The sequence below is a fragment of the Dysidea avara genome, chromosome 14, assembly GCF_963678975.1.
Source record: "Dysidea avara chromosome 14, odDysAvar1.4, whole genome shotgun sequence".
NCBI lineage: Eukaryota > Metazoa > Porifera > Demospongiae > Dictyoceratida > Dysideidae > Dysidea > Dysidea avara.
This window is the reverse complement of record NC_089285.1, coordinates 14,569,493-14,586,874: the sequence shown is the minus strand read 5'-3', so window position 1 is coordinate 14,586,874 and position 17,382 is coordinate 14,569,493. Positions and strand designations below refer to the sequence as shown.

General features: G+C 36.9%; 1 protein-coding gene and 1 long non-coding RNA gene across 2 annotated transcripts; one reads left to right on the top strand and one right to left on the bottom strand.

Annotated features, from left to right (window-relative positions):
• Positions 1-443: 443 nt before the first annotated feature.
• On the top strand, positions 444-6,254 carry LOC136244250 (uncharacterized). Its single transcript, XR_010695121.1, has 5 exons — positions 444-4,376; positions 4,428-4,543; positions 4,605-4,770; positions 5,690-5,786; positions 5,840-6,254. It is a non-coding gene; the product is annotated as an uncharacterized lncRNA (long non-coding RNA).
• Positions 6,249-17,382, bottom strand: LOC136244249 (E3 ubiquitin-protein ligase TRIM71-like). The gene is made up of 3 exons (XM_066035802.1): positions 17,260-17,382; positions 8,542-8,963; positions 6,249-7,267 (listed from the first exon to the last, which is right to left on the bottom strand). Exons 2-3 carry the CDS (start codon positions 8,940-8,942, stop codon positions 6,388-6,390), a joined length of 1,281 nt encoding a protein of 426 aa, XP_065891874.1. The 5' UTR covers positions 8,943-8,963; positions 17,260-17,382; the 3' UTR covers positions 6,249-6,387.

Sequence of the window (17,382 nt, the reverse complement as noted above, 5' to 3'; positions counted from 1 at the left end):
GTACACTCTTTTCCTGGTCCAAGTATAATTATTTGTATGGCTATTATAGTCTCAGTTCAGCATGACTGTACATCTACTACTACCATATATACATACATACAGTAAAAATTGAGGTTAATTTTGACTATGCATAATTTAGTGTAATTTTCAACCAACAGCATAATTATATGCCTGTACAAAGTGGGATACAATTTATGTTATGACATCTAGCAACAGTTTTCCACACTGATTTTTGATCTACCTTTTTGCATGCACACAGACACACAAAACACATACACAAAACACTGTACTTGTTTTGAAGAAGACATTTGTGTGTGTGTGTGTGTGTGTGTGTGTGTGTGCGTGTGTGTGTGTGTGTGTGTGTGTGTGTGTGTGTGTGTGTGTGTGTGTGTGTGTGTGTGTGTACATGTGTGCGTACATGTGTGTGTGTACATGTGTGTGTGTACATTTTGTGCCTGTCTGTCTGTCTATGTATCTACTGGTATATGCAAGGGCATAGCCAGAAAAATTAAGAAGGCAAGGCAAACATGATTGCTCTATTAGAGTTGAACTTAGGTGACTGCTCTAGTAGAATATCTCAAATTTTTGCTGTACTAAATTACCTATAATTTCATACCTTTTACCAAGACAGCTGCAATGAAAGTTATGCCACAGGTATGTGTGTGTATATGTATGTGCATGTGGTATAGTGGGTAGTGATGAGTGTGTGGTAGCAAGTGTCTAGTAGTTTTTTTTTGTCTGATAACCAATAAGGTCCAGGGAACACATATTTACTTGCTGGTTCAGTCAACCCAGCAGTAGTGATGGTAAAGTATGGACACTGGAGAAGTGATTATCAACCTTGTAAGTCTCACTAATATTGGGTTAAAAGGGTTAGCAAATGTGCTAGTCAATTTGACAGCAACAAATATCAAGTAACTATTATTCAAACAATCTGACACACAGTACTCGAATCACTCTACTCCTCTACTCTTCTCTACTCTATATAGTGTACAGCATACTTGCAGCTGCTTTTATCTTACAAAACCACAATAACATGTCTATATTAGAACATTGAATACAACTAGAAAAATGAATATGATTAGATCACTCCCACTTAATTTGACAGGTTGTGTACTCAGGATCATCATCTAACATATCAAAACTATTTTGACATCTTAAGTTTTCCTTCTTCAATGAGTCAACCTGGCAAACACTATATGCAACATGTTCTTGTACCATAACTGTGTCTACATACTCATCTTGACCATATCTAACAGCTGGTCTTCTTTGTCTTGATGTTACACTCCAGGTGTGTTGGCTTCTCACTTATTTCCACATCAATTGTGTCATTAGGTTTTGCTACTGTCTCAGTTGTCTGGTTAAAATCTGCCTCTTTTAAGACTACATCTCATCTTACTACCACCTTCCATGTCTTATCATCAAAAATCCTATATCCCTTGGAACGTATACTGTACTAGGGATGCGGCGATTATGCCGGCATAATTTCGGGCATAATAGGTATGTGTGAGAATCAGGAATTATGCTAGCATTTTGAGGTGATTATAAAGCTTTAACAGTAGGAATATCTGCAGATTGCACAATTCTGTTAAAAAAGATCGAGATACTCTAATAGAGCAGTCAGAAACTCTAATAGAACAGTCACTGAAGATTATTTACTCTAATAAAACAGTCACATTGAAATGAAATACTCTAATACAGCAACCAGCTAAAGAATTAAAGACTATTTGAAGCTTAAACATCAATGAAAATGACCTGATACAGCAATGAACTGGCATTATTAGCCAATTATGGTGGCATAATTTTGGGAATAATGGGCAATTCTCAAAAGCATAATAGGTGATTTTTTGAGCACTGCTCAAAAGCATAATGCTCAATTTTTGGAGCATAATAGCCTCATGCCTATACTGTACTCAACAAAACGTAGTCTCTTGTGAAGCTTTTGTCTCTGTAAATCTGGTATGTGAGCATACGCCATACAACCATACACTTTCAAATGGCTTACATTTCCATACCACCATTCATATGGAGTCTTGTCTTCTTTGAAAGCTGTTGTTAAGGTATGATTTCTGACATACACTACTGTAGTTAATGTCTCTGCCCAATAAACTTTTGAGAGACCCAGAATGTGACAACATGTAACGAGGTGATTCTACTAAAATGCAATTCATCCTTCCAGCTATATCATTTCGCTCTGGTTAGTGAGCTCATGAAATACTCCTTGAGATTTCAGGTAAGTTTCAAACTCTTTTGACACACACTCACTCAGTTTGTAACCTTCTTATTCTTACTGTCAATGGTGGTAACTGCTTCAAATTCTAAACTTCTCAAGCACTTTTGAATCAGACTTGTGCTTCATAAAGTAAACAGAGCAACAACAGGAATAAATGTCACAAGGTACTACCCACCAATAGATTCAGTAATCATGGGCCCACACATTTCACTATTAACCAACTGTAACTTCTCAGTTGAACGAATTTCTCCCACTTGCTTAAACGATTTCTGGTGAATTTTGCCTTCAACACACCCTTCACAAAAAGATAATTCTGCTGCCTTTGATACACTCGTACCATTCACTATAGTTGTTTGCCAATAGTATCATGGAGACTGTTTTCCCAAATTCCCCATTCTCTGGTGCCACAAATCAACATTATGTGCATTCTCAGATGCCACAGATGCACACTCTAAAGAAACAGGTTCATGGTCAAGTCAATACAGTTTGCCTACAAGTGTGCCTGTACCACAAACATTGCCAGCTCTGTTATAAATACAGCATCCGTTGTCGCTGCATTTTACAGACTTGCCCTTAGCTACTGCTGTTCCTACAGCATTGCCAACTTTCAGTGGTCATAAGGCTATGATTCAAGAGAGAAAATGTGTATTGGAGACATATGGGAATGTAAATATTAGGCAATATAGCACGGCAGTAAATAGACTGCTGCTGCTTAATAACCTCAAAAGTTATCAGCCACATAATATCATCTGGCTTAGCATTAGAAACTAGAATATTTGTACTGTTTACACCTGGTTTAATTAATAAAAAAATATTATATTTCCAATATAATTTGTGTGGGTCGAAGCAATAATACTGCATTGCATACAGGTAAAGAGATTTCAAGCTCCGAATAATACTGTGGTCATCTAAACATCTGAATAATATTGGAATTTGGCTGAATTAATGTTGACAAAGGCTGGCAAGTTTAATTACCTGTATTTTTAAAGCCACAACTTTCAATTAACAACACAATAAACCCTGGATAAAGCCTTCCATTTTACACTTTCTGAGCTAGGACAAGGTCGTAATCAGCTAATACAAAGGAAATTCCTTGCATTTAACCTCTAACTCACACACACTAACCAGCTTTCTTGCTTCCCCCCTCCCTCCCTCACTCACTCACTCACTCACTCACTCACTCACTCACTCACTCACTCACTCACTCACTCACTCACTCACTCACTCACTCACTCACTCACTCACTCACTCACTCACTCACTCACTCACTCACTCCAGAAAAGATTTAGGTAGATTAGTTAGCTGAAACTTAATAAGTAAATTAATAAATCTATGACTCCCACGGCATCAGACATGACAATAATACCAGCAAAATCATAAATCATTATGCGAAAGCATGTGCTATATTAGGGTGTTTTGCAAGCCTTTTTTGCTCACTGTACACCTGGAGAACAAAGCTTTGGCACATGTAATGTTTTATAAATTACACACTGTTTGGGATGACTGTCCTTCATTAGTATGTTCACATAAACAAATCCCATATCGACTGTACCGCCAAGTATCACCCACAATATGCAACACAGCATGCTTAGTCTGTAGTAGTTATGGTTACTGATTCTCATTGCAACATGGTAGTAGTACCTACTTAGTACTATGCTGAGTAGCTTGTGCACACTATGGTGTTTGGTTGTGCTAATGATGCTGATGTGGTCAGTGGCTTGGGAGAATCTACCAAGGAGGAACGGAACAGTGATGTGGATTTAAACAATGGGTCTGTCAAGCAGCCGTACAGAAAGGCAAATTGAAAATTAATCATCATGCAATAGCATAAAAGGATGACAGCAATTTGAGGCAATATATAGAATTGCTAAGGCAACAAGTTACACAGGATATTGATTTTGTTTCAACAACAGTGAAAAAAAATCATTTTTAGCTATGGTGAAATTCAATGATGAATATGCTATTAAACAATAAACAAAATGCAGGAGAGTCTCCTAGCTTGGAATGAGAGTGGCAGAAAAGCTGTCTAAGAATGTAACAATATCAAACAAAGGCTTGAAGAGATTTCTGTTTGAAAGAGGGTACAAAGGAAGTACAGTTGATTTTAAAAATAAAACTTTGCTAAAGATGTCAACACCAAAATGTATGTAAGATATTCTATTGATGAGTACAATAATAGTAGTATCTGTCATAGGTTGTTAATGCTGAATTGCTTTCAACAACTGTCTTATATTATTAGATAGTGCAGAGGAAATTCCGCAGTTACTAATGTCATTTTGAAAGATATCTGCAAAGATGCAGTTGCTATAGGTAAGCATTCAATTCAATTAAACCATGTGAATAACATGATTATTTTATCCTACATATGTAGGCCTTTAAATAATGTCAGGAGGTTTACCTAATTGCTCTTGCAGCAACTGACTTGGAAACAAGAAAATGTCATCACAAGTTCAATTTTAAAAATATGAACACCCACAATTGAATACAATAGATGATTAAAGATACATGCAGTAGGCAAGGATTCTACTCTATAACAAGTTAGTTATTTATGTCCACTAATTGCCTACATGGATATTTATATGAATGCAACAGGGTTACTATGGCTGGAGGAAAGTCAGTATTGCATTTATGAAAAGAATAGACCCTTCTATATTACACTACATCCCACCAGCTCACGAGTTGGTGGTCGCTTTGGCATCTTTAACTTCAGGAGTGGTTGATTGAAGCTGGGAAACTCTTTTTCATAGTACCATTAGTGAGATCTGTGGGACCTAGAGTTTCTTTGCCAGTTAATTAGAGGAAGCCTTTAAGTGCATGCTTCATTTCACGACGTTCCTGTGGACTTCCCTCTAATTTAAACAGTGGAATGCAAATCTCTCAGAACACTCATATGCTTCATGAATATCTTGACAATAATCTATAAATCAATATTGTGTAATCAGATAAGCATATAACCTGAATATTTACTATGTTTTATCACTTATACAATTTTCATTAAAGCTAACATTTACTTTGCACCAAAGTACTCCTATGGGCTAGTCAGTCACCTTTCTTTTAGAGTGACATTCCTCAATAACCTGGAGTAGATTGGCTTCTCATTGGGTTATGAACTTTACCACAATAAATTGGTATGAATACACTAGTCAAAACCTCACTGAAAACATAACCTTTGCAGTCAAAAGCAATTGCATTGGAGTCTTTAAGAATTGTTTAGTTCTGGTCATAATTTTACTGGCACTGAGGATATCCCATGACGTCACTATGTAAATAATACGGGCGTTTCCAATCCATGTGACATACATTATCTATATGGTGTAATATAACCTGTGCACATATTTAAAATCAGTACACTCTTACACAAAGCCTATAGTGCAATACAATATGCTTAACACTTGATATTAGCTAAGTGTATATTAGCTATGTATGTTCTTGTTAGCTACATGTGACTAACTACAGGTAATGGGAAGTGGCATTTTGGTCAATGACTGTACCATTGTAGATCCTGTGGTACTTTTATTGTTTGCTGGTAATTCCATTGAAGTTGTACAACAAGGTCAGCACCAATGATGGTCACAATCTGTACTATCACATTTAGCTTGTGTTTAGATGGAGATGAGGTGTTGATCAGTCTTGATGGGGATGAGTGGCTGGTGTTCCATACTATGGTGATCACTGCTGATAGTCTTGATGCCAGGGTTGCAAGCCATTGTGGATCATTTCATTACTACTTCATCCACCAGTACAGCCAGCAATGTCCCACAGCCCTACATTACATTCACTAAATGTGTCTGTGAATTCCTTGATGATAATCCGTGTACCACAGCTTCCAACAAGAGCCAAAATTAGGGTATAACAGTACTGTTTAGTACAATACATACACACTATTAGAACATTAGACCAGTAGATAGCATTATACTGCATTAACACTTGACATTATAGAATAAACTGGTATAGATGAAAAAAAAAGAGTAGCATGACCTGTGTACATTGTAATATAATATAACCTGTTATAAAATTACGATTGGCTATCATTTTGTCATATCAATAACACACACTAATTCAAATTATGATAAGTAGAACACAACTTTATGCAGCAATACAAAGTGCTTAATTGAGTAAAAACATAATATAACCACAAAAGCTACTGAGTTTTGTCAAATGCTAATGTATTGAAGTCGTTTGTTTTTATACTCAGCAATGTAGATGATGCCCTCTTTGTTGACAGCAATTCCACAGATGTAATTGAAATGACCTTTACTGCTCCCCCTTTTCCCAACTTCAGTAATCAAGTAGCGTTTATAACTAAACTGCTGGGGAGGGCTAAACACATTGAGGCGATCATTCTTATAATCAGCAACAAGCATGTAATCATCTGGTGTAAATGCTATTGGCCATGGAGAAATGCTGTCAATTTTGCCAAGGAAGTCATGGTCACCATCAGCAGCAAATATGTTTATGCAGTTGTTGTAATTGTCAGTCACATATACAAGGTCTCGGCTGTCAACTGCAACATAAGCTGCATAATAAAACTGTCCTGGACCAGATCCTTTAGAGCCAAACTTTCCACAGAATATGTTATTATTAGTCGTATCAAAAGCTTGCACCCTGTAATTGCTGCAGTCAACTACATACAATATCTTTTTGCTGTTGAAAGCCAATCCAAATGGACATTTAAATTGACCGTCTTTGTCCCCTTTTGAAGAGCCAATTGTATGCTGATAAATCCCATTCAACTTGAACATTTTTACAATGTTGTTGGACCAGTCACTGACTGCAATGATTTTGTCACCTACTGCTATGTCATGGGGCTTCGTAATTTTGCCATCGTCTTTGAATGCAATGGTGTTTGTCAGTTTAAGTTCTTTTTCTTTCTGTTTTTCAAACATGACTACCTGCTGATTTGAATAATCCAACACAGCAATTTCATTGTTAGGACCTGTGTCAATCCCATATGGGTCTTTAATTTCTTGATTTGCGACCATGTGGTAGCTTTTTTCTTGAAACTCCACATAGTTCCGCAACCATGCTGTTGACCTACACACAAAGATAATTTTAACAACACTAAAACAAAATAAGTGTTATATCCCTACTGTGCATTCCATTATGGTATCTTGAGCACAGTCGGGATACAACACTTCTTATTGTTTTACTGTGATTTAATATTGTGCACTACTCCAGCTTGTTTCAGTACTTTTTATCAATGTGTTATGATCCCTACTCTAGTTGAAAATTCCAATTTTGTGTGTACTTATTTGTTAACTTCTTTGTAAAATAAAATTATTATGACTGGTGAACCCACGCATACTGCACCAAAAGAAAAATGGTGCTGCGCATCCTAACTGTCAATTATTGCCTGAAAAGTGAGATATCCATTACGCTCATTGTCAGCTATGTTCAACCCATTACACAGCATTATGAAGTAAGAACTGTTTATTAGCACCTCTGCAATCAAAGTAGCCACTATATGAAAAATACAGACGATTTCTGTTGCAAAGGGAAGCCATCATGTGCTACCACCAAATCGACATCTTACGCTGTCAGCCAAGATGAATGGGACACAAAGGAGGACATTGGTAAGTCCATGAAGAATGCATCTTACTAGTGTTGTTTTGATTCTAAGGTACTAGAACTAAAGTAAGTTTTAGTACAGTAATCTGTCTTTACTTCTAGTACACTAAAACTAAATCAAAATAATGAGGTGTTTTGGTTCTAAATTAAAACCAATGGAAATTTTAGTTAAGTAACAAAACTAAAGCAAAACCTTGAGAAATCTTACATGCTGCGGTATGCCAAAAGGCACGTGTCCAGCTGAAGCAACACCGAACAGTGAAAAAATCAAGCCCGTAGCCTTAACCATTATCAAGTTACGCTAGTCTGAAGGCATCAGTCAGTAGAAAATTCAATTTCATGATTTAAAAAGAAAATTCATAGCAACTTGTTGAAAGCGTTTCGAGTTGATCTGAACGCTTATTTGGGATTAACCAATATTGCTTCATCATCAGGGAAAAGTAAGGCTGGTTTTTGGGTGATGTTTTTTCATGGGCCACACCAACACCTTGGTGGTCCCTACTATACAGAACTATTGTACTGTATGATAGTTGGGATAATGAGGTGTAGCTTAGTATGGATTGGGTGACACTTGATCCTTTAAAGTACTGTTGCATTTGATTCTGGAGGTATACAGGTCTTTTAGAATTCCCAAAAAGTTTTAAATTGAGATTGAATTAGAGAATTTTGATTACTATGTGTAGAAATTGCCTTTGAAGTTAGGTGGCTTCGTGGTACATATATAATTATAGCATCATTACTTGCATGGGCTTCCACTAAGATGATGCCCTTCCACCATTACAGTAATCATGTGATCCCCATTCTCTCTTGGAACATATGACACTTCATAGTTATTAGAATCCATTATCTTCTTGATGACAATGTCTTGTGTAGTGGAGTAGTGACCAGTTGTAAAGTAGTGTACTTCAGTGGTGAGATTCACTGATCCCAGAGTGCTATCATCAATTAATGGTTGCACTACAGCAGTAAAAGTGATGGTTTCCCCTACCAATGCCTTATTCTTTAAGCCTTCAATGTAACTTTTCTTAAAATCAATCAAAGTTGAAGCATATTTCTCTCCCTCCATTTGCTTACAACAATTGTTACACATGTGATCACTTTCATCACTGACACTCTTTTTGATGTCTTCTCCACTAGACATTTCTGTGCTAATAATAACAAGCTGGTGAGAATAGTGGACATACATAATAACACAGTGGACATTTTTATGTGCAGCATTTATACAGTATTTACTTGGTTAAACGCTGCAGCATTTATTACCAAAAAGTCGATGTGGTGACTATTCAAATTTGACTACCTATTGATGTTCAAAAACCATTAGGCCTGTGTGTTAAATATGCCAGCATAATGAAAAACATAATAAGCTGGAGTGCTATGCCAGCACAATGCTAGCATATAATATTATTAGGTGGATATTTCAAACTATGGAGCTTAAGATTGATACTACCTAATAGAGCAGTCAGTGAATGCTGCATTGTACATAGATACTCTCTAATAGAACAGTCACTTTGTAGTGGAATACTCTTAATAGAGCATTCACTGATTAAAATGTTCCAAGATAGTTGTTAGAAATGTTGCTAACCTATATAATGGAACACCTGAAGAGTATAACACCTGAAGAGCATAACATTTTGGGCAAATTTTGAGCATATTTGACTTGGGCCTAAAAAGCAGCGATGTTGAAGCCCTCATTTTCGTTGTACCACTCGAGTGTGACTACTATTGAAGGTGTAGCGTTTACCCAAGTAAACACAGTATGTACATTATGTTCTTCTGTATAACCACACATTGTAGCCATTAGCCCATTAGTACATGTCCTAGAAATTTTCTGGATTGTATACATTGCCTATTTTAATGGACACAAACAAATGCAAGTATGCATGCAACAAAGGTAGGATCCCCATGAAGGTGTTTAGCTACAGTGATATTTGAACAACCACAAAACGTTAGACATGATCGTTCTAGTTTGAAAACCTGAATACATCATAATCAATACGCATTGAATAATTTATAGTATGTAAGTTGCAAAGAGTGTCTCTTATCTAGCTAGGATTGACAAATGTGCATAAATGTCTAGCTGCATAGTTTACATAAGGTTGCTTTCTACAAAGTGGCATCATGTGATCTGGCGTCTACAACTAGATCTTCCTCATAGCATAGTAATACATCTGATGTTCACTCAGTCTATCCTACAAGTTTGAAAATAATTCATGGGTGTTTATATAGATGTTTACAGAAATAGTAACATTTTGTTGCCAATGTCACAACCTTCTGTCGAATTTCAAAGCTTGGACCAATCACATTGGTGATGCTTGGTGGTGGAATTATTTGCTATATGGGATTATGCATGTGCAGCTTTTAGAAATCATCCTTCCTCCCTGGTTGAACAATAATAATAATAATAAAGATCCTGGAATTGCGACAAATGTTTCTGACCTCTGCCAGAGCAGAATGTTGGCTCAGTTTCTAGCTACTGTAAAGAAATGACTTGAGTTTTTTATTTGCTAGAAGTTGCTATGCTCTGCAAATGTCCACAACTATGGGCAAATGCTTGGTTGTATTCTTGCACAGAGAGTACAAACCACACAATTTTTGGCAGCATTTTTGATGCTTCAATTGTTTATTTAGCCATACCCCACCAGTAGATTGTATAAATGATCTCCCTGCTTGTGTCAATAATAAGGTAAAATTGTGTGCATATGACGTTTTACTATATCTTCTGAATCTTACTGTATAGCCCTACAAGAGGACTTACTGAATGAGCTCATACATGGCTAATGGAATTTTGAACACTTAACAAATGAAGTCCTATCATTCACAGTAGGGCTGAAACGGATAGCAACTTTTACTATCCGGATATCCTGAACAAAACCTATCCGGATATCCTACGGATAGTGACATCATCACTTGCTATAGAAACATTTTATAGTTTATTGTAAACATCCTTGTTTTACTAGTACTAGAAGCAAACAAACATTAACATGATAGTAAAAGGTTTGTGGTAATGTTACAGTGTTACTTTGCACCATCTGTAACAAGATTGGCAGCTGAAGAAAACATGAATACAAGATGTAGCAGTTGCTACAAGACTTTTTCCAGGTACAACTAGTCGTAAAGAACTCTTTGTAAGGCAATAACTATTCTGTTACAACTTCTTCAGTAACATTCACAGCCTCGCTTCGTAATTTAGCGATGGGCGTGGTCGCGAGCAAACTGATTAACTTACCAGGTTGCTGTTAACTTCACATAATCTAGCTTAGCTAACTCTCCATGATGAAAATTGATTCATCTGGTGATGAGAAAGTTGGACAGATAAATGGCTTTAAGTTATTACTATCCGCTTGGCTTCAAAGTACTATCCGGATAGTAAATTATTATCCGGATATCCGGATAATACGGATATCCGTTTCAGCCCTAATTCACAGTTATCTCCTGGAGAATTTTATAATTGCTGAGGCTCTACATACAAAGTATCTTGGAGTCACCATCAACCTGAAACTATACTATGGAATGAACACATACAAAGAATCACTAGCAAGGCAAACTAAATTAATGGCTTTTTGTGTTGTAATCTATGCCAATGTCCTGTCACACTGTTACAAGTTGATGGCCTGACCCTCATATACAGCACCACATATTCTCACTAACATAAACCAACTAGAATCCATCCAAAGAAGAGCAGCTAGGTTTTGTTGTAATGATTTTTCTAGCATTACAACAATGATGTTATCCTTAAATTTTCCCACAGAGAAGAAACAGGCAAAGATAATCACAATGTTAGAGTCCGCAATCCGAAAATCAACTTTTACAAACCGATCCTCCTACCATTGTGGAATGTTCATTGTAGTATCCCACTACTAGATCCACCATGAAACCGGAGGCACAATTATTTTCTTCACAGAAATATTGATTTCATGCTCCACACAAAGGACTGGATGAAACTTGCTACTTAGCTAGATCATATCCAGAGATGTTGTACTTAAAAAGTACGCACAGTAATAAGCAAATGATTTGCTGGATGCCTGGAACAGGGCTGCTTTCTTTGAAAAAAAAAAAAACAGGCAAAAAATACGAATTTTCGATTTTAAACTGCCCTACCACTCAGGGCAAGAAAAGCCAACTCTTCCTCATAGTGTTTCGATGTGGTTGGATGCATGCTGTTAATCTGGAAAAGATCTGAGACTTCTTACTATCTTGGTAACGAGTGTCAAAATTTTCTACAGCATTAAAGAATTATATCGTCCTTTCAAGGTGCTTCTGCAGTCCAACTATGATGTCCCTGGATGTTTAGTACCAGTGGTTATCAATTATTAGTTGGTGCACAGCTTCCATGCATCATGTTAAGTTCTGCACCACAGGAGGCAGCTAAATTGACTTCACCTCTCATGCTCCACAGCATCTTTACTGGATCACCTACATCACCATCATGTTGCAAAATATCCCAAAACAAAACAAACCAAACAATCTTTCATTTTTGATTCGAGCTAGGCGGAGCTCCTGGTGAGTTGCTGGTATACTACATCACATATAAATCACAGAAACACCAGCTACCGAACGTTCTGGACCATAATTTGTCATCATTTTAAACAAAATTAGGCGACCAGTGTGGCATCAGAAGTACTGGAAAGGACTTCGACACTATTGAGAGAATCTACACAAAAAATTTGACGCTCTTCACCCAGAAATGATTCACTGGGTTCCCGGCACAGGTTTGCTTTCTTTTAAAAATCAGAAAACGAAACACAAATTTTTGCATTCAAGCTTCCCTACCAGCCAAGACAAGAAAAGCCAACTCTTCTTCATAGTGGTTATAATCTATGCTGTTGGTCTGGAAAGGATCTGAGACTTCTCACCATGCTTACTACTGTGTGTACTTTTTAACTACAACAACTCTAGATAATATCTAGCTAAGTAGCACGTTTTATCCGGTCCTTTGTGTGCAGCATGAAATTAATTTTGTGTCTCACGAGATACTAAAATTGATATCTCTGTGAATCACGCTTCCGGTTTTCTAACAATGGGATACTACCATGAACATCCCACAGTGGTTGGGGGATCGATTAGTAAAAAAATGATTTTTCGGATTGTGGACCCTAACAATGTATAGGCAGTCTAAGTTTCCCTACAAAATTTAATGTCTTTTATCTAATCACGGATCAAGACACACAGTAGTGCGTTGTGCACCCAAGAAAGCTGGCATGCCACACTGTGAGTATATATTTATAGGAAGAAAGAAAATGTGATTTTCACGCATACAAAGCACCGTGTTAATTGGAATCATTTTTGTACTGCAAACGCCTTCCACTTTCAGTACCCTACATACCAAATTTGAGCAAGATTGCCTACCATAACCACGAAATATGAGCCCTCAATGTGATATATAGCATTGGCTCAGTGGTTAAGGATTTGGGTGTGTTCAGTATGGAGGTCTCTGGTTTGAATTGAACACAGGTAAGTTTTTCGACATCTTACATGCACCTTTTTTATCCCCCACGAAGACTGTTCTATTAGAATATCTCAACCCCACGGTTTATATACACTTGTTTGGTTTTTGCCTTGTAACTGTATAGCTGTCAATGCGATTGTTTTTAAACCACAAAATGTTTGAGCTATGATGGTTAACCTATACCCATACCCCACATTTTCAATACACGTGGTTTACCCTGTAGGTGTGACAAGTTGGCTTTTTAATGCAAATAATCACCCATAGCTCTATGACTATTTATCAGATTTGCACCAAACTTTTTCCGCAATATGTTTAAAGCGTACCAAAGTTCAGGAAAGTCAAACGGATTCTACATTGGTTTTTGTAAAGCGTGCATAAAAAATAAGCCCATCCAACATGCATGTGTTAACAAATGATATAAACCATTTGAAAAACAAAGACCCCCACATGCCAATACAGTGAAACCTGTCTATTCCGGTCATCATAGGGACAAAATTTTCTGACCTCATTAAGGAGGTGGCTGCATTAAACAGGTCACTTTGTACACAGTTGGCACATGTGAGGATTTTTATAATGGCCAGATTAGACAGGTGACCTCTTTATGCAGTGACCTGATTAGACAGGTTTCACTGTACCATCAAACCCAATTGACTACAAGTTGAATAAGCTATCACTTTCTTTAAATCACTTTGTACTAACCCCACACTTCCTGCAAATATCGATGTCACACCCCCTCCTATTTCCAACACTACCAAGTTTACATTACAACTCTCAAACAAATATCCAGATATTATTAATGAAATACCCCCGCGGTCACCATTGTTGCTGCATGAATTAACGGAGTTGGACAAAGGAAAAAAATGAAAATAAGCAAATTCTAGCCAAAATCTACTCAATAGCATAGATTAACTATATAATGGAAAATCTAGATTGTTCCAGAACATGTACATTCTATGTGTGTTCTATTAAAAATCCTTGAAAAAATGTGTAATCTATTAGAGTATTACAAATAAACTCTGCAATAAAATACTACTGCCACTCCATCGAATCAAAGCCGATATTATAGCCACTTTGGTACTGATCGGTGGGGGTAGTAAACTACGATTAAGACCTACTCATGCCATCACCATAATAAGTGCAATGCTAATAAAACTTGTGACAGGCTGGATATCATATTCTAGCATAAAGTTAAAAGTTGAGCAACTGCATGTTTTGCATGAAAATTGAGATATACTCTAATAGAACAGTCACTGCAAAATAAAAATCCTAATAGTACAATTATGCATAAGGTCATACCTATTTGAAAAGTTGCTGCTTGGACCCGACTGACCCAATTTTTCTCAGATTCCAATTAAGAAAAGAAAATATTGACACCTAGAATTAAAAATATGTAATTGGTGCAAAATGATCGAGGTACTCTAATAGAATAGTCAGTATGTACAATCTCAAAATGTAACATTATCTATATGGGCGTAGTTCCCTTAACACCAGTGTACCTCTGTACTTCTTGGCTAACATATATATAGCTATATACTTCAGTGTCGTCCATGGCTCATTGGGCTATGTGTATGTAGCTAGCTACAAGCTTCCCTTTACAATAGCTAGTTATGTAGCTTGTAGCTAGAAAGTATTATTTTGACATTTCTGCAGACAGTGCAGTAGCTACAAATATTTTAACTGACTATATATTTTTAAAACTAAGATAATTGTTTTTTTTTTGTCTACCGACCGACCCAAAATATATCTGAGCAACAACTTTTCAAATAGGTATGGCTTAAACTTATGACTTTATATAGCCATGAACAAGCAAGCACATTATCTATTTGGTTCCACATGGGGTACTTTGAGATAATAAGTCACTCACTAGAGTTCCTATGGATACATATACATGAAATTGACAAGGAGAAAACATCCTGACCGCCTGGCAGACTCCTATAAGTGTTCAAGCATTAATCGGATGGCTGCAAGTTTGAGGTTACAGTCATGGATTTTTTCTCCTTTCTCTACCTATTCAAACACACTTTCTGTAGACTTTAAACAGGCTGCAGGACCAAGTGTCCTACAGACCTTCAGCGCTTGTGTTGTAAAGTCTTAATAAATAAATAAAATTAAAAATAAACAACAAAATTAGCCAGTGTTGGGAGTAACACTATGTAATGCATTACGTAATAATTATTACTTTTGTGGTAACAAAGTAATATAATGAAATGTGCTACAAAAACAGGTAATACAACTCAAGTTACTTTACTTACAAATGTAACGCGTTACATAAGTAATGAAGTTACTGTAATGAGTCTAATATTGAGTAATATTATTACTTAAAGTAATGAAGTTACTAATCTCCTCACTGATCCGCTGAGTAATGCCTAGCCACAATGAAGTAACTGAGCCTACTGAATGAAGCTTATTTACCGGCTTCTTACGTATAACCACCGTTTACACAGCACAATCATGTCACGTGATAAGGTGGTAGTTGCACACGTGACAGCTTAAGGCTGTGGACACAAAGTAATATAATATGTAATATTATTATCATATCAAAGCATGCTATTGGGATTTGTAAAGTCAGAATGATAAAAATGGCAAAATCAAATTTACAGCCAGTAATCATTTTTTCAGCAATATTATACATTACCAGTGTCCTTGGTTTGTTTTCCACCCTTAGATCATGAAATGGACTGATTAAACTCTGATTCTTTGAAAGGTCTCAGGATGGATGGATCACTTTTTTGATTTCTCCAATGCAAACTCCATACATTTTACATCATTTTGTATTCTCAACAATTGCAAGCACTAGATATGATCAAATATCATAAAACTTGATATCATTCAACTCCTTATGAATTGCTCTATTTGATTCCGTCCAAACAAAATTTGTATTTGCCATGGTAATGGCGTTAAGCCGCTATTTAATTAGAACGTGAACTTTGTGATTTGCTCTCCAATGGATTTTGTATTGCGTAAGTTGCTACTTACCATTTATCGTAAATTTGCAAGCTGTTAACACTTTAACATTGATGAAATTTTGTTATCACTGGATAGAGCTCGAGGAAGCTTATGCATGTGTAACGGCGGCCGAACAAAATTGATATCGCCTTCAGAACAAGAGTTACGATAAATAATGAATCTTTAAACTAGCTTACCTCCATAGGCTACTACTGTACATTTATTGTACGCATAATATTTTACAGAAAATTGAATGTACGGGTTAATTTGACATGAGTTTTGATATGTAGTTACTTTATTTTATGGGTAATATGTAACTGTAACTAAATAGTTCAGTTGCAAGTAATATGTAATGATAAAAAGTAATTGCTCCAACACTGAAAATTACCCAGCGAAAACGATCTGGCCTGCAGGAGTCTTGCAAGATTTTCTTGCAAGGCTGAGTCAGTTTCTTTTTGCAAGAGGAAACTCTTGCAGGATTAGCTATACTATATAGCTACGTAGCTACAACTATGATGGACTTTTACAAGTTTTCCTTTTCCGCCCCTCAGTCCTCTCACCCCAGTGGTTCCGATATCAGTGCCCATCGGACAGTTTTTTTGTGGGGGCGGAGAAAAACTTCCTCCGCCCCCACACAAAGGAAAACTGAAAAGCGGTCTGGGCACGAGCGCTATCAGTACAAGCTGAGAGGTGACCAGCTTAAGGGGTAGTCTCGCGCAGCCAAACCACTATTTCTCCCCACGGTACTTATCGATTAGAGATTATAAGCTCCTGCTCGAAATAGTAAGAATTCGCCATTGCATGCTGGTTCTTTTTTATTTAAATTTTTAAGGGTGCATTATCAACACCTATAAATTCTAATCGAGGTGCTGTCACAGGAAGTGTACCAGACCCTATTTCGAGCAGACGCTTATAATCTCTAATCGATAAGCGCCGTGGGGAGAAATAGTGGTCTGGCTGCGCGAGACTACTTAAGGGGACGGTGATAGTACATGTATATAGCCCATTAAATCCAGTAACTGTTTAAGGAATAGCAAAAACGAGTTAGCTACTACGATCTGCTTACCGGCCTTACTTCGGTCTTCAACACCTCACGGATGCTCGCACAGCGGATGCGCCGGACGATAAAGAAACTCACAAAATGGCATTCATTAATTTATTAGCAACAATGGGGGAATAAACAGGATGT

Excerpts from the sequence above, each read along its gene's own strand:
- LOC136244249 (XM_066035802.1), bottom strand. The coding sequence starts at position 8,942 with ATGTCTAGTGGAGAAGACATCAAAAAGAGTGTCAGTGATGAAAGTGAT. Across the intron at positions 7,268-8,541 it reads CTTAGTGGAAGCCCATGCAA|GTCAACAGCATGGTTGCGGA; the intron begins GTAATGATGCTA and ends CTTTGTGTGTAG.